This window comes from Aspergillus bombycis (genome assembly GCF_001792695.1).
Source record: "Aspergillus bombycis strain NRRL26010 chromosome Unknown contig00012, whole genome shotgun sequence".
Lineage (NCBI taxonomy): Eukaryota > Fungi > Ascomycota > Eurotiomycetes > Eurotiales > Aspergillaceae > Aspergillus > Aspergillus bombycis.
Window position 1 is genome coordinate 27748 of NW_019170014.1, and position 22984 is coordinate 50731.

Below are 22984 nucleotides of genomic sequence, written 5' to 3' on the forward strand. Positions count from 1 at the left end.
CTGGCATTCAGTAGTAGATAGTATACACTGGCGTGGGAGAAGATTTCGACTTAGATAAGCTTGTTTCTCTAGCCGTAAGTGCCTATCCATCAAGAGGTTTCATATTGGACCCTGATCCACTGACGGAGAAGGAAAGATCGTCAGAGGGACGTTCAACCGTCCAAGGGAATATGGATCTACAATCGCTGCCTGCCACTCACAATCACAGAGATGATACGGAGTACTTCGCCACACTTTGGCTCTGACTATCAAGATTCTCTTAAGATCAACATTCTCGAGAGGGCCGGAAAGCTTGCATGCAAGCATTTTCCGGATGCAGCGACTGCATTCATCATGCTCCAACTCATCACGTTGAGGCTTCGTAGGAGCTGATGTGTATAGACACATGTGTTGCCGTCCTTGGAAGGGGCTGAATGAGCAACAAACAAAGCAAAAGTGACAGATATTCTGCATTCAGCGATCAACCCGTGTCCGCCACATGTGGTGGATACAAGATTACAGTCGCACGTCCATCGCAGTGGGCATTCTGAGCTTAATCAGACTACCAAGTCATGGGCCTCCAACGCTTCAGCATGGTCGGATACCCCAGACGGTCTCGATGCGAATGATGGCGATGTGGTCGGGTCGCAACTGTGGGACAGATTCAGGGTCGGTATGTCTATTAGCCTCCTCCTCTATATATATATCATGTATAGGCGGGTGAACAGTTAAGCTTTTAACTTAGACAGCATCGACCCCTCTGATCTGTTCCGTTGTGGACCGGGATTGCGCGTTCCTGAGGCCTCTGATATCAGCCTATCCCTGCACTATGCTCTTGGACAAATGACAGCCGACAGACAGGAATATCACTGAATATCACCAGTGATCATCATCTTATCACATCCTTAGAGGAAGGTCATTGTGGGTGTCTGTCTATCTCGTCCCGCTCTATGCTTCTCGTGGCTCCAGAAAAGCGGGCGGTTGAGGCATTTGTCCCTGAAGTCCCTCGACCCTGAGTGCCCACTAGTTCTACCTATAGAAAAATATGTAGAGAACGCGGTCCCAGGGACGTCCCCATGGTGACTATTTCTGTTGTTAGATGTGCAAGAGTTTCTCGCTGTTTAATTTTTACTCTCCTTTCGTCTATTGAATACAGTCATTCCTTGTCCATGGTCCCTCGTTTGCAGCTTTTTCTAAGCATTAAGATCTTAGTTTCAATTATATATCCTCGCCATTCATTAATCAAACCATTCATCGTTGGCCCTTGAAGCGCAAGTGGGCTTCTACTCTCAACTCTGATTTAGTGTCTGGCAATCTCGCCAATTGTTGCTATAACGTCCTGTCCACGCATTCAACATGAAGCTGTCCAGCATTGTGGCGGGTGCGGCCCTCTTCGCCAGCGGTACCATTGCTGCTGACCTAGACCCTATCATCATCAAGGGCACCAAGTTCTTTTACAAGAGCAACGACACCCAGTTGTGTGTAGACCCTCCATTTGGCGAACCTGTCGCCTCGCCTAATGCTAACAAACCCTCAGTTACATTCGCGGTGTTGCGTACCAGCGTGGGTTTTGGTTGCCTTTGGTATCGTTTCTGTGACATGGACTAACATACTATGCAGAGGAGTACTCTGGCCCTGATTCTTCCGCCAACAGTTTCAAGGATCCCCTCGCCGACGCCGATGCTTGCAAGCGTGATGTTCCTTATCTGGAAAAGCTGGGAACCAACACCATTCGCGTGTATGCTATCGACCCTAAATCCGATCATAAGGAGTGTATGAGCCTTCTCAGTGACGCCGGTATCTACGTCATTGCGGATCTCTCGTCCCCGGGTGATTCTATCAATCGCAACGAACCCAAGTGGGATAACGACCTGTACAATAGATATGTGACTGTGGTGGATGAGCTGTCACAATACTCGAACGTCATTGGTTTCTTCGCTGGAAATGAGGTCTCCAACAGTGAGAACACCACATCTGCCAGTGCCTTTGTTAAGGCTGCTGTCCGTGACACGAAGCAGTATATTAAGGCCAAGAATTATCGCCCCATGGGCGTTGGCTATGCTACTAGCGATGACTCTAGCATCCGTAAAAACATGGCCAACTACTTTAACTGTAACAGCGCGGATGATAGTATTGACTTCTGGGGTTACAACGTGTACTCTTGGTGTGGAGACTCCAACTATGAGAAGTCCGGGTACGCTTCTCGTACGGAGGAATTCAAGGACTACACTGTCCCTGTCTTCTTCGCTGAGTACGGTTGCAATGCTGTTCAACCTCGCAAGTTCACTGAAGTCAAGGCTCTCTATGGAGACAAGATGGCTGATGTCTGGTCGGGGGGTATTGTGTACATGTACTTCCAGGAAGAAAACAACTATGGTAGGGTCAACCTTGGCTAGCCTGATGACTTATTGGCTGACTGTGCTAGGACTGGTGTCTGTTGATGGCAACAAGGTCAGCACCAAGGCTGATTTCAGCTACCTTTCGAAGGAGTTGGCGAGCGCTACCCCCTCCGGCACCAAGAAAGGCGATTATCAGCCGACCAACACTGCTCTTCAGTCTTGTCCGACCGTCGATGGCAAGTGGCTCGCAACGTCCAGCCCGCTACCCCCCTCTCCAAACCAAGACCTCTGTTCCTGCATGGAGGAGAGCTTATCCTGTGCTCTGAAGGACAAGGTATCCGGCGAGCAGCTGGATAAGCTCTTCGGTACTGTCTGCGGCTACGACGTCTGCGATGGAATCACCACCAATGCCACTACTGGCAAATATGGCGCTTACAGTGTGTGCACTCCTCAGCAACAACTGTCGTACGCCATCAACCTCTACTATCAGAATCAGAAAGCCAAGGGTAATGGTGACAAGGCTTGTGACTTCAACGGCGCTGCCACCACCCAGAGCTCGAAGAGCGGCGGCAGTGCTTGCTCTGCACTCCTCAAGGAGGCCGGAACTTCCGGCACCGGCACCGTTACTTCTTCTCCCACCGGTACTGCTGGCTCTGGTGCTTCCGGTGGTGCTGCTGCATCTAGCTCTGGAGCTGCCGGTGGTATAGTCGCTCCTTCTAGCGTCAACGTCGGTATCTTCCAGCTCGGCGCCTATGTGGTGACGGCCATGGTCGCCGGCGCGGGCATGATCGTCCTTTAAGGGCCGTTCGCTTCTTCTCAGCTCACAGTGGAGTTTAGTCCATTCCCCTGCCGACCACTGTACAGGCCGTCTGCTACGTGTCTGTATGATTGTGTGATACTCTCCTTGTACATCCTGGCGGTGAATCTGCCCTTCCCCAATATGAAGTTGTTTGCTCTATATGTATTACCATTGCAGGTATACGGTATTTGGCTTTGTTTTCTCTATATATCCATTTAATATGTCAATTAGATTTACAGGTTACTTCACGTAGGAGTGACCGGTCCTGGGGTCATATAACATTGTTATGGGGCTGTCTATGTATGATCTGCTTTCCTGTCGAACCTCGTTAAGTCCGTAATATTATTATACCTTCATTCATATATTATTCACGACCCTGCTCTATTGGACAGTATGGCAGTCCGATGAAATCTATACCAATCCAGTCATTTCTCCAGCCCCAGGGATTTAATCAACCTGCCGGGTACAAATCGTTAATGTGAACAGCTGGTAGTTACCATCGACGACGTACACAACAGAGATATATTTTGCGGAAAAATGATCGACATCATCCATGAATGGCCACAGTGCCTCCATACACCCCCAAATTTACGCGACTTTCCTTTTTTCACCTTTCTTTTATATATCTATTACATGGAACTACCGAGGAAACGTAACCTTCTTTCTTTTTTCTTCTGGCAATGGACAACCCGTGACAGCTGTTTTCGGCCCACGGATCAACAGGAAGCGTTGCCATGCCAACGACCCTCCCCCAGCTGCAACTCAATATCGTCAACACTTCCACTGGAAAGCTGCTCGAGCTCATGCAATATCTCCATCCAGCTTTACTTATATTTCCGACACTGCCTATGCCTTAACAGACCGGGTATCTGACATGTCCTACTAAACCACGACAACCCCAGCAGCCCACCACATATCGTATATCGCCAAAACCACATCTATATAATCAGCAGAACGACCATGGCTCGACTCAACTCAACGAGCCCCGTGAAGCAAGGCGGCACACGCGAGAATGCGACCAAATCCGTCCGCAAGCTCAAGTCCAACACCAACTCGGTCTTCTCGAGCAAGTTTAGAGACACTTCGCCCACACCCAAGGTGGGAGATCACTTGGGGACATTATTCGACGAACCGGAGTTTAAGCGACCGACTGCGAGGGCGACGACGAACGATAAACCTGTCCAACGACAGAGAAAGCTGCAACGGAGCGGAACTGTATCGAGCGGCACGTTCAATATCTTTTCCGATAGCGATGGACTGAGTGACCGCGACGATACCTCCTTCGCATCGACTATGCGTTCCTCGACTACGCGCTCTTCGACGGAAGGACGTCCCAGCGACCCGCTGCAGCTGGCACGTGCTAACTCGCTGCTGATGCCGCAGTCGAGGCACTCCAGGAGCCGGTCGACCAGGAAGTCCGAGCTCTACGATTACACCAAGGAGAACTATCCCGTGGAGGAGGTTGTGGAGGATTACTCCACAACCTCTTCTATTAGTCGGAACCCCTCTGATGCGTCCTCAACGCGGCGGTCTCCTACCAGGAGAGAACCGCGGCAGGCAAATACTAGAACACACAATGGCCGGCAGTTTCGGGATTATCGCCAGCCGGCACATCGGTTCGAGGACGAAGAAAGTGATGATGGATTTAACTCTCTGGATGACTTCATCGTCAGTGATAACGAGGAGCCTAGCCATCACGAGGCATCTGCCAGCGACTCGGAACCAGAAGAGACAAAGAGGGCACCTTCGCCGCCTAGAGTCAAAAGGAGACTGGTTCGGGGCAGACGACTGAACCCCGAGGAACAGATTAAGAGGGCTTTGGAGAGTTCAGTGCATAGCAACCTTCGCCTCGAGCCCTCATTACCCGCTGCTGTTTCAATGCCCTCTTCGGATCCCCAGGCCAGCCCAAGAAAGCTATTCCGCAATACCTCTAACATGGATGAGAAAATGAACCGTCTGGATTTGGAGGACGATGATGCTCATGTGAATGATGATGCGGTTGACCACGACGCTGCTGAAGAGGCTGCTGCTGATGAGGTAGACGCTGATGAATATGACCCGTCCGCTCAACTCCAACAAGATTTGGATAAGTAGGTCTCGATGCTGCTACATGCACTGAAGCCTAAAATGTTGACTGTCAAATAGTTTTCTAGGAGGATTCGAGCCTCGCTCCCAGAGCCCAGAGATCGAAAAAGTGAATTTGGAAACACCACCTGCCAGCCCCTCCAAAAGTGCTCTAAAGTCACCCTCAAAAGGCAAAGCCCATATTCCACCCACACCTTATCGCGAGAGCGTAGATGCCTTCTGGTCCCAGGAAGCTACAAACGAGTGGATTGATCAACATTCGCCCCGCAAATTACAGAACCTACTGCAGGAACTCGAGGAGTCAGACAACGAGCTTGATCCTGAGATCATGCCTAGAAGCAAGACAACAAAGAAGGCGGCCAAGCCTCCTAGCAAGACGGCCCTGAAAAAGGCCGAGGCAGAGAAGAAGAAAGCCGCCCTTGAGCGCAAGAAGTCGTTTGATAATAAGAAGGCTGCCGTCGCAGAGGACTTCTTCAAGGTTTTAGATGACCACGTTACTGGTGGCCGCATTCAAGAAATGGCCGAGGAAACGGGTGGTGTTCAGATCATCTGGAGCAAGACACTCCAGACTACTGCTGGACGGGCAAACTGGAAGCGAGAGAAGCTGCGAACGGAGGGCACACTTGGGACCGAGCCCCAGACACCTGGAGGATCTCTATCCAAGCACCATGCTAGCATCGAACTGGCCGAGCGGATTATTGATGACGAGGATCGCTTGCTGAACACGCTAGCTCACGAGTACTGCCACCTGGCCAACTTTATCATCTCCAACGTCCATAACAACCCCCATGGAGCAAGTTTCAAGCAATGGGGGCTGAAGTGCAAAGAAGCCCTGAAGGACCACCCTGTCTATGGCGGACGCTTTGAAGTCACGACCAAGCACAGCTACAAGATCGACTACAAGTATGTATGGAGCTGTGTGGACTGCGGCCAGACTTACGGGCGTCATTCAAAGAGCATCGACACTACCAAGTCTCGATGTGGAAAATGTAAAGGTCTGCTCCAGCAGATCAAGCCAAAGCCACGGAACGTCTCACCCCGAAAGAAGCAGCCCCTTGGAGATGCCGAGCAAGTGGACGTTGATGAGGTCGCGAACGTGTTGGGGGAGATCAGTTTGCGTAACTGAGGCACTCGCAGCTGTTCAATCAAGTCATTGAAGGTGTTTACGGATTTGTCTCTCATTTTACATATATTTCGGGAAGATTTGCCTGTCATTCTAGCGTTCATTTGATGACTATATATCTACATATGGTGTTCTCTCTTTAGCGATGATATGCCTGTCCGTCTCTCATTTGGGATACTTGTCTTTCGTGTTTGATGTACACAACGATCCTTACGCAATGAGCACATGAGTCTGTATATACAGAAGTTGTCCTTTGGTGTTCATAATCGATTTATTTCGGATTGACTATCACTAAGCTATCTAATTAGTCTTTCTATATACATGCCAGTGTGCCAGTCACGATTGCGGTCATCCATGATACATGCAATTCCTGAACCCATCCATACCAAACCCGCCATGCAAAGATCCAAATCCCATAATTTCCTCCAAGTACAGTCCCTCATTCCCAACCCCATCAATGAATCATACACACCCCAAACAGCCCCACGAATGCAAAGGAGGCAAAGAAAAAGAAACCTAACAAAACAAATCCCAATCAACAACCTCCAGCCCCTCCACGAACGCGGTGATCAACCCATCAGCCAAACGTTCCTCCACCTCCAACCCCCTCAAATCCCCCGCCTTCTCAAACTCCTCCCTGGGCACATTCACAAAAACCACCAAATCCGTCTCCTGCTCCACGAGCCTGACCACCAGATACCACAGTGTCACAGTACTAGTCAGTCCCCCCTCCAAACTCGACCCGGCCACCGCGCCCCCAATGCCAACCCCAGACCCAGACCCGGGACCGCGTCTCCCCTTCGGAGAAGTAACCCTCACCACACCGCGATACGCCACTGTCCCAGCCGGGAACTTCCCCAAGATGACCCGCGCAGGCGGGGTCACGATCTCCAGCTTATCATCTTCGTCACACAGGTCGTGCACGTGGTAGAGCGCCGCTTTTGCGTCCGCGTCGAGCTGCTGCTGGTGCTGGTGCGTCTGCAGGTCCGGGATGAGCGTATCCAGGGACAGTGTCTCGGGTTCCGTGACGCGTTGGTTTATCTCGGTGATTTGGGATGTGAGCGTCGTGGGCGACAGGTACACTTCTTGGTGGGAGGGAATTTCGCGCACGTCACTGTTTTTTTTCTCTCTCTCTCTGTTAGTTTTGGGGTTGCTGTCTTTGGGTGATTGTGTTTGGGAGTTGTGAGCGATAGGACGCACCTTGCGTCGACCCAGTTTTGGGGAACTGGGCCTTTGATTGCGCCGCCGTAGAAGTCGCGCGGGGTGTATGTTGTCATCTTGGGGGTTTTTTTTTTGGGGTGATGCGGGGTAGGGTGTTTTGTGGTGGGGTGTTAGGAGGGATTGCGTGTGATAGTGGTGTTCTCTAGATGCTGGGGTTTGTTGTCTTTATAGGTGTCTCTTGGGAGGGTCGTGAGTCATGAAGGAGGATTTGTTGTGTTTGAAGGAGATGATCGAGGAAGTTGATTTCTGCTTTGGGATGGACATTGAAGCTTTTCGGGCCAATGAGGGACATGACATCTCGTTTCGTTGTTGGCGGGCGGTAGGCTTATCGCCTCCTGATTGGCGGGCGGGGTCTTCTCATACGAGGTTGCCCTTCCGCGTGACTCACGGGACTGCGGTCTAGACTTAGGAAGTCGTACTTAGAGACCATTTATCAAATGTAAATGAGAGACTTGATTGAATAGAGACTCTGCGAATATAGGCCTGACGGCCCCATGGCGACTATCTAAAGGTACTAGTATCTAAGGCATAGGCAAGAAGTTCCTGCTTCCAGACCATTCGAATCACATGTCCAACAGCTCTTCGATATATCCGTCCAACGCGATCATCTTGAACTTGTTCCCCCATTTCGAGCGGAACTCTTTCTTGCGATAGGCGTAGCTGGTCACCTGGGAGAAGCTCACCAGTTCCACTGTCCACCCCCGCCGCAGCGCTCGCTCCACCATCTTCATGAATCCGCCGGAGAACTCGGCTTCCGCCGCATCTCCCGTAGCTAAAACGATAGTGGCTGGCTCGTCCGTATCCAGCAGGCTTTCGAGGATCTTTAGGTGTAGAATTTCGTCCACACCCTGTTCGACCCAGCGCTCCTCCGGCGCGTCGTTCGTTTCAGAACTACTGCCTCCGTCCTGAGCGCCCGCCCGAGTACCCTTGCGGAATTTCATCTGACGACGAGTCGGTTGTTTCACCTTGTGCACTCGGTCGAGAATGTTCGCCTCGTACCCGAGTTTCTCGCCGTCGTCGATCGCAGCGAAGCGGTCCGAGCCCACCAAGACCCTTTTGGCCGTGGGTCGACCACGCTCCAAGATCAACGAGAAATTCTGGAATGAGAGTGGCAAGCGGCGGATCCGTGTTTTCACAGGGATGTTCCGGGATACTTTCATGGAGTCGTGAAACCCAACCATAATCTGGACGACGGCGATGGTTAGTAAAGGGCGAACGACACTTACGGGGAAGATAACTTACATTAGACATATCGACAAAGACATGAATCGGGCGAGATGTGGGAGGAGAGCCCGGTTTGGACTTACCAGACCGCCCCACTAGAGTTATAGTCTCTGCATAGTCGGGAAAGTTCTTCAACAGCTTCGTTAAAAGACCGACTTTTCGGCTGGCTGCCGACTTGTACGCGATGGGCTGCACACGAATGGCGCCACCAGGGAGGTTTTGGATAGCGATAGGGGCTAGTGCCCCTCCGGATTCATCAAACGAGGATGGCGGGGTTTCGGACGACTCACTCAAAGCCTCCACTATGCCCACCTGGGACGGGACTAAAGAAAGGACGCCCCGTTTGGCATACGACGGGTCGAAGATGCTTGGGTTGTCGGACTCTGCTTCCGCAGTGCTCTCCGACAACTGAGGCTCATAGGTTGGTTGCTTGGTTTGGTTACGGTGTTTCGTGTTGCGATATTCAACGGTAGTCTTGTGGGGCTTGGACACATCTGATGTGGGGATCGGCCGAGGAGGCGTACGCGGAATCGCCTTACCAGGGCTATCAACGGTTGTAGGCCCGGGAGAAGGACGTTTGAGGATCTGAATCCGCTTAGGCTGCTGTGACGGTTGTTCGACAATGCTTTCCTTGGTCGCTTGATGAAGTCCAGCTTCTGCACCAGGCGTAGTGTTGCCAAGGAAATCCCAGAGGGAAGAGAAATCACCAAGCTTTGGGGGTCCACCGTCGTGCTTCAGATCAGGTGCCGAGTCAGCTAGACCTTGGGCAGCAACCGTGCCGGGCGCGGGAGTGGATGGAGCTTGGTCGGGGTCATTGTGGCGAGCAGGGATGGAACGGTCGCCGCCGCTGTACGTCGGCGAGCGCAGTAGATTAATCACCGGAGTGAAATCCCAGTTTGAAGAAGGTGTAGCCGACGATGGCATTGACAGCAATGGACTCAGATGTCAGATACAATGTTGTGTAGGGGTTCCGCTCGAAGTAGGGATGTGCCTGGTGGCAATGCGCGGGGTTTGAAAGACGAAAGAGTAGAAAGCGTTCAAGTACAAACGAAAACTATAAATGTGCACAATTCAAACGCAACAGATAGGGCATAAAGATGAAGTGCATCAACATGGTGGTCATTGAGACCCGACCAGACGACGATGTTCACGTCAAACGCATTGAAAGAGAAGGTAAGTTGACAAAGGGAAGAGAGAGATTAGGTTAGGTTAGGTTAGGTTAGGCACGGAGACTCGGAGACTCGCCGCCTGCGATGACTCGCCGCGTGGCGGTGAACAACTGTCACAGTACTGCCTTATCCTACCGCCTGCTACCTTGAGCCATCAACGACATTAGTCTGAAAACGGAAGGTCCCTTCACCGGCATTCGCCGGAATAGATAATCCGGCGGAATTATATTTCCCCATGGCCCACCACATCCACTAAGCCTTCTTTGGCCTAATCTGTAACGTAGGGTCATGGCGACGTCATCGGTCCAGAATCTCACATCGCAAGAATGACGATTTGGATGTTTATTCCTGGTTTCTTCTGGAATCGCCAATTGTATGGCTGTCCAATGGTCATTGGCCGGCTCTCTCGTCACCATGACGCGAATCCGAAGATCTCCGTGCCATGGATAGGATTCTAGATTCACGTTCAGAGGCCAGACCTCAACATCACTTGTGCCTCGGGTGAATTGCGTAGCGGAGCAAAATCAAGGTCACCAACGTCATGGAGGTACGGATATAGCAGCAGATGAAAGATATATAAACCCTCGAATCCCTGGTCTTACTTCCTTCTTCATCAATCTCAACAAGACAAACAATCTGACTACAACTACTCTACCAAACTTGTACTCTTAACCACTTTACGCTTTCAACCAAACCACTCGCAAACATGTCTGACAACGGACGCAAGGACTGGAGCACCAGTACGTTGGCATGCATGAACATGGTGCTGCATTGGATGTCTCGCTAACTTCCTCGCAGAGGCCAAGGAGGAGCTCACTCCCGACTCCGCCAAGTCCACCCAGCAGAAGATGAAGGAGGGCGCCACTGATATTGGTGACCGCTTCGCTCGTGGCATCCAGCCCGACGACCAGAAGTCTGGCACGCAGGAGGCCTTCGACAAGGGTCAACGTATGCATGACAACAAGGCCCACGGTGGTACCGACAAGTCGATGTAAGTGTTCATGCATAGTATTCGAGTTCTTGTCGAGAGACTAACGGATTCTGCAGCCTCGACAAGGCCAAGGACGCCATTGGTCTCGGTGACCACTAAGCTTGTGTCTGGAGGATCACCTGTGGCCGTTCATCATGGATAAATTTTATGATTCGATGACTTAATCCTCATGTACTGTATTAAGCTTAGTATTCCGCGTCAATTAATGACCATATGAATTAATCAGAACCCAACATTCTGAACCATTTCACTTCCCCCGTACGGACTGACCAAGCTTCGAGTCTCGTTCCTGGGTAAGCTCATCGAGTTCCTCTAGCAACTCTCGATACTTAGCCCGCGCCCCTTGGACATCTGTAGGAAGGTCATGGAACAACTGAAGTCGATGTTCCAAAGTTTTGACCGTGCTCATAAGCTTCTTGACGTCGTCCTCTTCCGCCAGCAATTCTTCCAACGTAGGCCCTTCACTTTGATTTCTCTTCAACGTAGCAGCCCTATCCTGATATTCACCCGCTTTAGCAGCGAGAGCTTTCGTACCTTTTGTCCACTCCGCCGTCCTAGCCGGCAGATCAGCCGGAACTTGATAAGCCGGATCGGACCTGAGTTCATCCAATTGCCGACGCAGCGCCTCCAATTCGGTTTGCAGATAATCATGTAGCTTATCCACCTTGGCCAACTGGTCTTCAATACCAAATTCCTCCTTCGTCAGATCGATAATCGATTGCCCCAGGTGTCCCGCCTCCGCGCTCAGCGCGCCCAACGCCGCAGCCGATTTCGCCAGATCGTCCAGATCCTGTTCCCCCCTCTCGTCGAGACAAAGCTCTAGCTCGTCAAGTATTTCTTTCTTCTGTTTCTCTTCGGTCTTTTCGCGCGCCTTGAACCCCTCCACGGCTTGTTCGCGTGCCTGGTGTAGGAGAGCCGCTTGCTCGTCGGCCGCGTCGTTCGCAGCCGCTAGGGCAAGCAATGTGCGCAGTGTATCTTCGTTTCGCTCGAATGTGGGGACTGGGTTCGGGGCGTAGTGGCGACTGAGCCAGGAGTTGACGAAGGCCCAGTCTTTGGCCTGGATGGCTGCTTGTCGCGCTTTGGCGGGGGAGAGGAGGGGGCTGTCCATTGGCGGTGAGGTTGGGGATGGTCAGGTCGTAGGGATGTTCTTCTTTGGTGTACAGATAGATGGAATAAGAATTGGAAAGGTACTCGCTAGGGTATGGTCGCTAATGTATCGAAGTTGGGGTTTAGTACTAGTAGATTGCGGTTCGTCCAACGGGGAATAAAACCGCTAGTCTGAACGATCAATCGATGCCAAGACACGCTATTTGCAGAGGAGTATAACAGGAATAACATTAATCCGCCGATGTAGGTATGCCATTGAATAGAGATCCTGGACCATGCTGTTAATTTTGCAGATCTTCTAGCTTAGGTTGTGAGGGAGAAGAAGTCTAGGGCAAAGAGTAGCGGATTATGTTCACGCTGTTCTGAAGTAGACTCTGACTATGCAAAGGAATACGGAAGTTAGGGTCTCATATAAATAGCGCAAATATAGCAGCAAACATACCTGATACTTTTCAACTTAGTAGACTTCAATGGGTAATGCCTGACTGTAGAGATTGAAGATAAAGAATGCACCAGATATTCCAAGCTATTTTGAACCCCGAAAAAAGGAAATTGTAGGGATATTCATATAGTTTTCTAATGTTAGGTTCATGAAGGACATCGAAGAAGGAGCGCATACTGGCACAGAATGACCTTTCAATGTAAAACACGTGTTTTCAAGGCTAGCTAAAGAGTGTCTAATACAATTGAGAAGACCGTACAAAGTGCATAACCTCATCATAATAGGGTACTTTGAATAGTAATATCCCCCCACCTTCTCCCTAGGTCCGTATCATCACAACTGGTAGAGATCTTGGTAATCTTTTATCTTTCAGTATCTATCAATAAAGTTAACTCAGTAATGGTGTTGGCTTCTATAAATCTGGACGCTTTCTTCTCAAAAAACTAGATTCTGGTTGTTAAATCTATGGAGTTCTATAACCTGCGAAGGAGACGTTTTCAGCGCTCTTTGTAGGTTCACTCGAACAGGCCTGTTGGAAGAAGCTTCAGTTGACTGGGCCAGCAGATCTGGCCCACATTGAACCATATCATCCTGGCCAATGTTAGTGCAGGTGGGTTTATGAATTATCTGACTTGTAAGATACCTCGCTGACTTAGTAGTAGCATATGATACATCCCGTCGGCTTTCTACGGCTCACAGATCTGTTGTGATACATCGATGGTGAGATGTCGTTAAACCCTCATTTAGTGTCGAACAAATAGGGTCCAAACAACTTAAGCTTGTCTCGGCTTCTTACGTCTTTATCCCCCCAGTTTATATTAGATGTTACCACTTTTCATTGGTACCGATTGTTCTTTATCATCATTCAAAGAATAGGAATGCAGTTAGCGATGAAACGCTAGTAGACCTTATAGCAATATTCAATTAGCCAAGCGAGTAAAAATCGCTAATAACGCCGCCAGCTTCTCCATTTATCTATGCAAGACTTTGAATCCAGGAAGGATTGCCTTAAGCCGAGGTTTTCGCCGCTCAAGCCCCTGCTTGACGAGTCGTTGTCTGGATGTTGTTGGAAGGTGCCCCAAGTCCCACTTCCAAAACGGCTACTTTGGAGAAGCCCTAACTCGAGTTTGATGAAACCTGAGCCCGCGGGCTCTCAACCCCCCTCGATGCCTGACTCACTCTTGTAGGCTACTCTAAGAACCCGTAGATAACATCTCCCACGAGCAAGGCTGTACTATACGAGCCATCATGCTCTGCAACCCGCACAATCCCTTAGGTCGATGCCATCCGCTGTTGTTCCTCGTGGAACTAATGAAGCTTTGTCAAAAAACATGGCGTTCATTCGATCAGCGATGAGATATATGCCTTGTCCGTTTGGAGACACGGTCAGGACGGGGCCACGCCCATGGAAGAGTTTACTTCAGTACTTTCCATCAATCCTGATGGACTGATCGACCCGAAGCTTATTCATGTGCTATGGGGTGTTAGTAAGGACTTTGGCGCGAACGGAGTGCGACTAGGTGTGGTTATTTCCCAAGACAACGGCGACTTGCTTGAATCGATCAGAGGGATCGGGCAGTTCAGTTCGATTTCGGGCTTCGCGGACTACCTGACGACAACCATCCTCGAAGACGAAGACTTCGTGGACCGATATATCAAGGAAAACCGCGAAAAGCTTGCTGCAGCCTACAACTATGTTGTCACCTTCTTGGATGACCACGGAATACCCTATGCAAGAGGGTCGAACGCGGGGTTCTTTGTCTGGTGTGATCTATTAACAGCTTATCTAAGAATCCAACCCAACAGTCCACCTGATGACAGCGACTCTGCCAAGCGGAACAGAGGTAGGGAGCTGGCAGAAAAGTTGGCACCGCATAGAGAGCATCTTGGAGTTGGCAATGACTTTGGTAGTGAGCAGTCCGGGTGGTTCCGCATTACCTTTTCTCAACACCGTGCTCAACTCGATGAGGGGCTGAAACGAATTGTCAAAAGCCTTCGCTCTCAGGAGCTTGGGTAATTGAGATCCACAGTGCTGGTCGATGCCAGCTCCTCTATGACTGATGTGGTCTACTGCTTGCAAGCCCTCAGTTTATCACTTATGAATTGGCTTGCTTGATAGATCACCGGGGCTACATGGCATCACGGAGTGGCAGTAATACACGCGCCGACGCATTTCCCCTGCTGTGGATTACGAGAACTTTGCTCTTTCATTTAATCTGATCTATTTTATAACTTGATTAAGTCACCTAGCTGGTTGAGCTTTAGCTGATGGACTGAAAGGGTGGGTGCTAGTTGTGGCCCTGGATTTTCAAAGCTCCTCCTTAAGCAGAAGTACTCAGACATCCCTATAGTGCTTTTAGTATAGATTATGTGAGTGACGAGTAGCGCGGAAGTCTGATGCTACGGACAAGCGCTGAGGCCAAAACAGCATAGGATTACAGGATTACTTAGAGAGCAATTGAGATTTCACCGCAAACCAAACATTCATTCTCTACCATATTCCTGCACCCCCCCGCTAGAAAGCCCAACCTAACGATCGACTCATACCATAACATGCTCAACACTCTCCTACTGTACAGCTTGACTCTGACACCACGCCCGTCGCCATCGCCCAAAAGAAGACTAACCCCGGGAAGCTCATCTGGTTCTCATTTACAACATGATGACTCTTAAGAGTCGCATCTCCGTGAATTAAATTCTGTGCACACTTTCCGATCAAGAAGCCGAAGACCATGGATAAGAGCGATATACATGCGCAGAGATGGCGGTACTAAACCTGTGGGAAGACCTCTCGAATGCCTTTGAAGACCCAAAAACAAACATGTGGTATAATGGATCTAGACTGCTAGAACGGCCTCCTGAATCCAATCAAGATAAGCTGCGGTGCTCGCATAAACACCACTATGGCTGAATTTCCCACATCCAAAGCCCCACGAAATAACTCCGACCTGCTTCTTCGAGCTAGCATCAACAAGTGGACCACCGCTATCTCCCTGGCAGGCATCCTTTCCTCCAAATTCGGCACCAGCACAGATCATGGAGTCATCAACTTCACGGTCATCCACGTATTGCTTCGCGCATTTCTCGTGGTCAACAATATCGACGTACGCGACCAAGAGGTTTGTGGGCATCGAGCCTCCAGAGGAGGTACTCCCCCAGCCAGTGACAGAGCACTTGGTCCCCACCGGCGGCGTATCGTCCGCTGAGGATGGAAGTTCCACAGCCGAGATGGTAGACCCAAAGTCTAGGCTCGAGGCCAGCTTGAGGACGGCGATGTCATTCTTGATTGTTTTCCGGTCGTACTCTGAGTGTTGCGTGACTTTAGCCACCTTGACCAACTTCCCACCCGAGCTGTGCTGGTTGGAACCCGCTCGAACTCTCAGGCGATTTGCGGATAGTCCATCCACGCAGTGAGCGGCAGTTAGGATATGATCTTTATCGATGATAGATCCACCGCACTTGTGGGAGCTGGTTTGAATGGAAACTTGATAAGGGAATTCTCCGGTCGCGGCCTGGGACCCACCCTGAATGGCTTTCTCAGCAATGGCTGATCCTGCGATGGATAGCAGGGTGACGGTGGAAAGGACGAGTCTCATGATTGGCAATATGTTGTGAACGAAAGGTTGGACGGACGCATGGCTTTTGAGAGTTGCGTGGGAGCGGAATACTATTTAAATGCGCCAACATCGAGTCCCCAACCGTAAACAAGATTTCGTCGATCTGCAAAATTCCACCGTACAGTGTCTTAGATTGATTGATTTTGGAGTTCGGCGCAGCTCAAGGAGATCAAGGCAATGAACCAATTTTGACGCTATTGGTGCCCTGCGGAGTTTATCGCCGATCTGAGATCGTTTATGTCGACGATCGACATCTTCCACATCGACCCACTCCGAGCTGAACCGAACCCCTTAACCTTTTCAGGGCCACAAGTATCCTGTCTCATTAGCTCTGGAACAGTGCTCTGTGGGGATGACCTACCAGCGGGATACATCGACTCTCTGCGCACAAGGAGAAACCCCATAGCGCATCGTGGAAAAGTTCTTGCAATCGCAGATTCAAGGCGATAGAGAATGAGACTCACGATGATTCGATCAAAAATGGGAATTACCACTTCGTCTACTCCGTAGTGTCAGAGGATGGCATCTAGGTACGGAGTATGGAGTAGAGGTCACTTAAAGAACTGCCCCTCTCGAAAGATAGATCCAGCTACGCCACTAGTACTTTGCGTACATAACACTAGTGATTGCCTACATACTGGAGTATTGGCGATCGCACCACATAAAAGTTCCAGTAGTACTATAGACAGGCATGCTCGGGAAATGCCTCAGGATTGGGAGAGTTCTGCAGATCAGATCCAGCTAGTATCTGAGTAGTATCCCCAGTGAATGGCTCGCGCATATGTATTGTTTATCGGCTGATCATTGGCATGGTGCCCAGGTAACATATGCTGTCAACTCATGGAATATAAAGCCCTGCGTATTCCTCCTACAACATGAAGACAACGACAACAGCTGTTTCACATTGTTCTAAATCACCTCACCAGCCATATCCAACATCATCCACTCCCCTTTACTTTTATCAGTCAATGTAGGATGTTGGTGCTATGCATCATCCAGCGCATGGCACTAAGCGGCTGGACTCTCCGAAAGTCCGTCATTAATACAAATGAATATTTTCTCCGATGCGGTACAGTCGATTTCGAAAACATATTGCCCCTTGGACACATTGACTTTGTGTCGAAGCATACGGTGAGTGGCATTTCGACAAGCGTCCGACGTAACGCTATCAGATGGCTTTGACCTTGAGCACATCTATAAGGATCAACTGCTTTAGTATTTTGATTTCTAGGAATCTTGGATATCTCTGAGCGGTTTAGAAGTAGAGATATATTTCTTTTAAATGTATACTTCTATAGTAAACCTAGGGCTATAGATCCATTCTTTTAATGTCGGAATAGTCGGGTTTAGAATGCAATATTTCTTTTTTTTGAAGAATATTGGGTCTGCCTGAGTGTCTATATCAATGCAGCTATTGATATAGAGAGTGCTGTAGATTCTTAAACCTGAATTTTGGTCGATTGTTGGTGATATGAATGAAAAACGCGACTATCTGAACTAAGACCCTCTGGCGAGGAAAGCTGTATAATGGGGTCCATTTATGGACATAACCAGGTTATATAAGCAGCGACTGCATAGAAGCCAGAGGGTCTGAGCCTGCTGAGATAATCCTCTATTATCAGTCCTGCATAGCAGGTACATCTTTCATCTCATTCCAGGGCATCTGTGTGCGATAGCGCGTGTCTTCCACTACTAGTAGGTTGTAAATCGATGAGCATAAACTGGGTGGCCGTACAAGGACTAGTGGGTCTTGGCATTTACATCGATGTAGCCCGCCGTAGACGACCGAAAGCGTGACTGGCGTTGCTTCGCTTCCCGCTTCCGTTGACCCTCCACGGAGCACCAAGTAGCCCTCGATGACCAGCTATTTCCCCCCGGTTGGGGCCATCCCCAGTCATGCTTCGACCGGGACGCCTTCCCCAGCGGCTTCCCCGCTGTCCCCGCCAGCGACACAGCGATCCAATGCCTTGACGAACCGGTTGACAAGTGTACTCTCCGCATCCTATGCCGACTCGGATATCCGCGATGCGCTCGAGACCCTCAGCCTGCGAGACATCCATAACACACCGGAAGTGCGACGACAATTGAGACTAGACGTGCAGAAGGAAGTGGTCGATTGTAATGCGGAGATCGTACGGGACTTTGGGAAAGTTGCGGAGGTAATTGACCAACGATGGGAGGGGAATGTGAAAGAAGAGACCGACGCTAATTCTGATGGACGAGACAGCAATTGAAGCGAATCGGTTCCGTGATTACCAGCTTGAACCAGACATGCGACGAAATGCGAAAGCACATCGACCTGGCTAGACAAGATACTGGCCCTGTCCTGGAGGAGGCATCCACGTTGATGAACCAGAAGAAAGAGGCCGAGACGAAACAGCAGTTGCTCGATGCCTTTACGAAGCATTTTGTCGTTTCGGATGATGATATTCTGGTCTTGACATCGCTGGAGGACCCCATCAATGACGAATTCTTCGACGTGCTCGCCCGTGTGAAGCAGGTGCACCGCGACTGTGAAGCTTTGCTAGGCGGAGAGAATCAGCGACTAGGCCTGGAGCTGATGGATAAGAGCTCCAGGAATCTCAACTCTGCGTATCAAAAGCTCTACAGGTGGATCCAGAAGGAGTTCAAATCGCTGAATCTGGAAGATCCCCGGATCAGTAGCTCGATCCGACGTGCGCTGCGGGTGCTGGCAGAACGACCGAGCCTGTTCCACAGCTGTCTGGATTTCTTCGCAGAGGCGCGTGATTACACCCTTTCCGATGCCTTCCATTACGCTCTTACGGATGCCGTTTCCGGCACTGCAGGTGATAGCAATGTGAAACCAATTGAGTTTTCTGCCCATGATCCCCTGAGATATATCGGAGACATGCTGGCCTGGGTGCATTCGACCACCGTGTCCGAGCGGGAGGCACTGGAAGCCCTTTTTGTGGCTGATGGCGAGGAGCTTGCAAGGGGAATCCAAGCCGGACTCAGCAGCGAGCCTTGGTCTCGTATCGATGAGCACGAGGAAGTCGCTTTTGATGGACAAAAGGCTCTCAGTGACCTGGTTAACCGCGACTTGATTGGAGTCTCCCGAGGTTTGCGCCAGCGAGTCGAGCTGGTGATCCAAGGTCATGATGACCCGGTTACTTGCTACAAGGTCGTTGGTCTACTGTCTTTTTACCGGACCACTTTCCAGAAATTACTGGGACCTAATTCTAACCTGGCGGAATTGTTGGGCACATTGGAAAAGTTCACTTTCGGCCACTTCGAGGCTCTTATGAAGGACGTGGTTAGCAGTCTGTCGATAGACCATCTAGCTCTGACTCCTTCGGAGGATCTATCCACACCCCAATTCCTAGTCGATACACTCGAAGGCCTGACGTCTCTTATGAAGACCTATGAAGCTTCTTTCGGAGCGGACGATACAGAGTCCACTTCAAACGAAAACCGGTTCACTCCTGTTCTCCGCGCCGCGTTTGATCCGTTCTTGGAGTTAGCGACGTTGTCAGCGGAGGAGCTATCCGATGCTACCGCGCGTGCAATCTATCTGACCAACATCCATCTCACTGTACGAACGACCGTTTCGGAACACTCATTTGTCAGTACAACACATCTCAACCCCATCTCAACGAAACTCTCGTCCCTCCGCATAGATCTACTGGAGATCCAACACCGCTACCTTCTGGACGAGTCTGGTCTCCAGGTATTGCTCACAGCACTTGAGCCTTTCTCCCAATCTTCGCTAGCGAAACCATCGGCGGAAACGGAGAAGCAAAACTCACACCCACCAGAGAGCCAGCCGCAGCACCAGTCTAACCTGGCTGACATTGCGACTCTCACGGCCTTCCAACCCGAAGCTCTCATCGCGGTTAGTCAGCAGCTCGACGACTTCCTCCCGTCCGCCTTGATGGACGCCACAGACAATCTGAAACGCCTGCGCAGTGCCGCGTTCGTCAAGAGCGTGACGGAGGAAGCAGTGGAGGCGTTCTGTCGCGACTTCGAGTTCGTCGAGGGTATGATCATTGGTGCCGATGAAGCAAGAGGGAAGGTTGATGTCACTCGTGTAGACAAGGGAAGTGAGACTGGCGCCGAGAGCGAGAAGGGCATGGAAGAGGGAGAGAATGAATGGGGGTTGAGAAGACTTTTCCCCCGTACTACGGGAGAAATCCGGGTATTGCTGAGTTGATTCAACCCACGCTATCCTAACCATGCCAACATACTTCAAACTCCAGTTTTTGTACATATCATTCCATACATATAATCTGATTCTACCCGTCATACCACCGCATCAATTCATTCATAGCCAATAACCCCCCAATTAACAGACCCCTAAACCCTTCTAACCATGATACCATAGGGATCCCGATCCCTCTCACTAACATGCACCTCACACGCCCCATCCTTCAAAACCTCCACCAACCCCTGCTCACCACCCGCCACCGTCTTCAACGCCTCCGCGCGCTGAGCCTCCCACTCCGCCTTAAGCACGCCCTCCAACTTCTCCCTCATAACCGCCCTCAAATAACCCCTCTCCGTATTCGAATGCGCCAGCGCAACAACCACCTTCCCGCGCTCAATCGCCGCCAACGCCTCATGATGGCTCATCTCCCCGGTAAACAGCAAATCAGGAACATTGGCCCCCTTCATCAGCACACTCGACCCGGACCCGGGACAAACGCCCACCGTGCGAATCGAAATCTCATCCACGGACACCCCCTGCGGAACCGCAATGGGGATGCCACCGGGGAAACCGACACCCTGGGCAATTCTATCGACGAGAGTGGTTAGTGGCTGCGGAGAATCGAAGGTGACAAGACGGCCCATTCCGGCTGTTTCCATGTTCTCGGGCAGCGGGGGCGGCGAGGGGTGGATGGTTGTTCTGGTGTGGGACGGGATTGAGCTCGCGTCGGCCGGGGCTACGGCGTGCGGGGTTGGGTAGGATGGGGCGGAGTAGGTCTTCAAGGAGGACTGGGTTGGTGTGTTGGTGTTCGCAGAGGCAGAGGGGGAGGGGGTGATCGAGCCGGTGACAATGTCGCAGAGCCAGTCGGCCATGCCGCCGGGCGTGGCGTCGACGGCTGTGTGCGGGGAGTAGACGCTGATGCCTTCCTGGGCGAGGCGGAGGAGGGATTGCTGTTGCGGGTCGGTGAAGGTGAGGGATTTGAGGCCGCGGAAGATGATCGGGTCTGGATTGGATTAGTGGTTTGTGTCTTTCTTTGATATTGGGTTGGAGGGGTGGGGGGAGGAGGTGGTTGGCGTACGGTAGGCGACGATTGCGGAGGCTTTGCGCGCGATGGCTTCGTCTGCCACGGCTTTTGTGAGGTCTATGGCTAGCAGAACGGAGTTGTTTTGGCGTCGGGTTGGGCTGAAGGGGGCTTCGAGGAGGACTGGGGATTGTGTTAGTTGGTTTGAGTGAGGTCGGTTGGTGAGGGAGGGGCTTACGGCCGGTGTTATCCCAGCTTTTGTCGGCGAGGGATTCGGGGTAGCTGTGTGCGTTGTTAGTGATTGGGTTCATGTATGGTGTGTCCTGCCCAGGTCAAGTGGAAGAGGGCAATTGGGAAAGGTAGAATTGCATACAGCTTCCTCATGGAGCTCACCACGGCCTTGGTGAAGGGCGATGACGTGGGGGACGGTGATGCAGACATTGTTGAGTAGAGACGGACAGAGGACCGGAGAAGGGGGTTCATAGAAGGCTCTATACTGCCTGGGTAATGGGTTAGAGGAGGGATTTAAAGGATGACTCGTGTATGTGGGGAATTGAAGCTGTGAGCTATCGAGAAGACGATAGCAAATAATGCCGATTAGATGGAGGAGCAAAAGCTGACGCCACAGTTCACCAGCCACACAATCACATGACTTAACGAACCCCGATTCAATGTCCTTACCTTATCCTAGGAACGTGGTTGGCTTTATTCATGTAATATCTCAGGATGTCCTGTACTTTTCATGTCGAGTATTGATATGATGGATTTCAACACCGTCTCGAACTAGCTTATTGCTGGCCCATGCTATTTCTTTTCTCGGCTACTTTTTTGACGGCCACCCAAGTAAAACTGCAGAACATAACGTTATAACCCGATAATTAGTTAATGAGTGTATTGCTATCTGGACAGTTGAGCCAAAGATAAAGGGGCCAGGTAAAGTATATACACAACAGCCAGGGTTCGCTATGATATTCAATGGATTGGAAATGTTGAAGGATGGACACGATACCGGTGATGATCTCGCCGTGCGAAACCTGCTGAACATAAATAAACTGCAGCAGAAAGGTATATACATGAGATATTGTACTGTGTATATAAGGTAACGAGGTTCATATAGGATTCTCCATGGTGGCAGTTACTCTTATCCCGTAGTGTAGCTCTTAGCAGGTGACTTATCCAAGCATAGGCTGCTAATATTCATTACTATCACTGGATCGGAAATTGTATCTTTATGTTGGAATTTACTCAGTCTTAATGAGAACATTTCGTCGTATAATAAGGCAGGGTAAATTCTTGTTGATTCCTCTGACGCCGTAGGGCAAGCCTTACAGTGGGGCCGTGCTTAAGCTTATCTAGAAATGTGGGTCACTTCCATCTCGGAAATTCATGTTTGCTGGCTGATGCGTATATTCCCTGAAAATGTGAAGCGAAACGAGATTAAAGCACTTTCCGGACTCAGGTATTATTACACAGAAGGTGTCTACTTATAAGTCAAGTTTCTAGTTTAGTAACAATCCAGCAAGCAAATATGTCCGGCGAGAATGAGGCATTCCTACATTCAAGGATTAGGATAATATGGATAGGTGGGAGGGCTTGACTAGCTTAATGCTTACAGCTGCTACATTGCTTACCTCCCACTATCGAATAGTCCCGTTAGAGGTACCTAAGAGGCTCAGTATAATTGATCGGCTTATGTTTGGTA

At 50.4% G+C, this 22984-nt stretch overlaps 10 protein-coding genes across 10 annotated transcripts; 5 read left to right on the forward strand and 5 right to left on the reverse strand.

The window, feature by feature from the left end:
• Window positions 1-1335: 1335 nt before the first annotated feature.
• Window positions 1336-3117, forward strand: ABOM_003078 (glycoside hydrolase family 72 protein; the record flags this gene model as incomplete). The annotated part of the gene is made up of 3 exons (XM_022530208.1): window positions 1336-1534; window positions 1600-2355; window positions 2405-3117. 3 exons carry the CDS (start codon window positions 1336-1338, stop codon window positions 3115-3117), a joined length of 1668 nt encoding a protein of 555 aa, XP_022392737.1.
• Window positions 3118-4077: 960 nt separating this feature from the next.
• Window positions 4078-6328, forward strand: ABOM_003079 (putative SprT family metallopeptidase; the record flags this gene model as incomplete). The annotated part of the gene is made up of 2 exons (XM_022530209.1): window positions 4078-5207; window positions 5263-6328. The coding sequence occupies 2 exons, from the start codon at window positions 4078-4080 to the stop codon at window positions 6326-6328; spliced, it is 2196 nt and encodes a 731-aa protein (XP_022392656.1).
• A 513-nt stretch (window positions 6329-6841) lies between these two features.
• mog1 (Ran GTPase-binding protein MOG1) lies at window positions 6842-7602 on the reverse strand (the record flags this gene model as incomplete). Its single annotated transcript, XM_022530210.1, has 2 exons — window positions 6842-7460; window positions 7526-7602. 2 exons carry the CDS (start codon window positions 7600-7602, stop codon window positions 6842-6844), a joined length of 696 nt encoding a protein of 231 aa, XP_022392617.1.
• Window positions 7603-8109: 507 nt separating this feature from the next.
• On the reverse strand, window positions 8110-9694 carry ABOM_003081 (NYN domain-containing protein; the record flags this gene model as incomplete). Its single annotated transcript, XM_022530211.1, has 2 exons — window positions 8110-8730; window positions 8789-9694. 2 exons carry the CDS (start codon window positions 9692-9694, stop codon window positions 8110-8112), a joined length of 1527 nt encoding a protein of 508 aa, XP_022392674.1.
• A 951-nt stretch (window positions 9695-10645) lies between these two features.
• ABOM_003082 (heat shock 9/12 family protein) lies at window positions 10646-11029 on the forward strand (the record flags this gene model as incomplete). Its single annotated transcript, XM_022530212.1, has 3 exons — window positions 10646-10679; window positions 10738-10930; window positions 10987-11029. 3 exons carry the CDS (start codon window positions 10646-10648, stop codon window positions 11027-11029), a joined length of 270 nt encoding a protein of 89 aa, XP_022392615.1.
• A 148-nt stretch (window positions 11030-11177) lies between these two features.
• ABOM_003083 (uncharacterized protein) lies at window positions 11178-12038 on the reverse strand (the record flags this gene model as incomplete). The annotated part of the gene is made up of 1 exon (XM_022530213.1): window positions 11178-12038. One exon carries the CDS (start codon window positions 12036-12038, stop codon window positions 11178-11180), a length of 861 nt encoding a protein of 286 aa, XP_022392616.1.
• A 1846-nt stretch (window positions 12039-13884) lies between these two features.
• Window positions 13885-14496, forward strand: ABOM_003084 (putative aspartate aminotransferase; the record flags this gene model as incomplete). Its single annotated transcript, XM_022530214.1, has 1 exon — window positions 13885-14496. One exon carries the CDS (start codon window positions 13885-13887, stop codon window positions 14494-14496), a length of 612 nt encoding a protein of 203 aa, XP_022392613.1.
• Window positions 14497-15316: 820 nt separating this feature from the next.
• ABOM_003085 (serine protease) lies at window positions 15317-16075 on the reverse strand (the record flags this gene model as incomplete). Its single annotated transcript, XM_022530215.1, has 1 exon — window positions 15317-16075. The coding sequence occupies one exon, from the start codon at window positions 16073-16075 to the stop codon at window positions 15317-15319; it is 759 nt and encodes a 252-aa protein (XP_022392614.1).
• Window positions 16076-17952: 1877 nt separating this feature from the next.
• cog6 (Golgi transport complex subunit COG6) lies at window positions 17953-20267 on the forward strand (the record flags this gene model as incomplete). Its single annotated transcript, XM_022530216.1, has 2 exons — window positions 17953-18255; window positions 18324-20267. 2 exons carry the CDS (start codon window positions 17953-17955, stop codon window positions 20265-20267), a joined length of 2247 nt encoding a protein of 748 aa, XP_022392612.1.
• Window positions 20268-20410: 143 nt separating this feature from the next.
• Window positions 20411-21723, reverse strand: ABOM_003087 (Nif3-like dinuclear metal center hexameric protein; the record flags this gene model as incomplete). Its single annotated transcript, XM_022530217.1, has 4 exons — window positions 20411-21264; window positions 21340-21465; window positions 21521-21564; window positions 21656-21723. 4 exons carry the CDS (start codon window positions 21721-21723, stop codon window positions 20411-20413), a joined length of 1092 nt encoding a protein of 363 aa, XP_022392673.1.
• Window positions 21724-22984: the final 1261 nt, after the last annotated feature.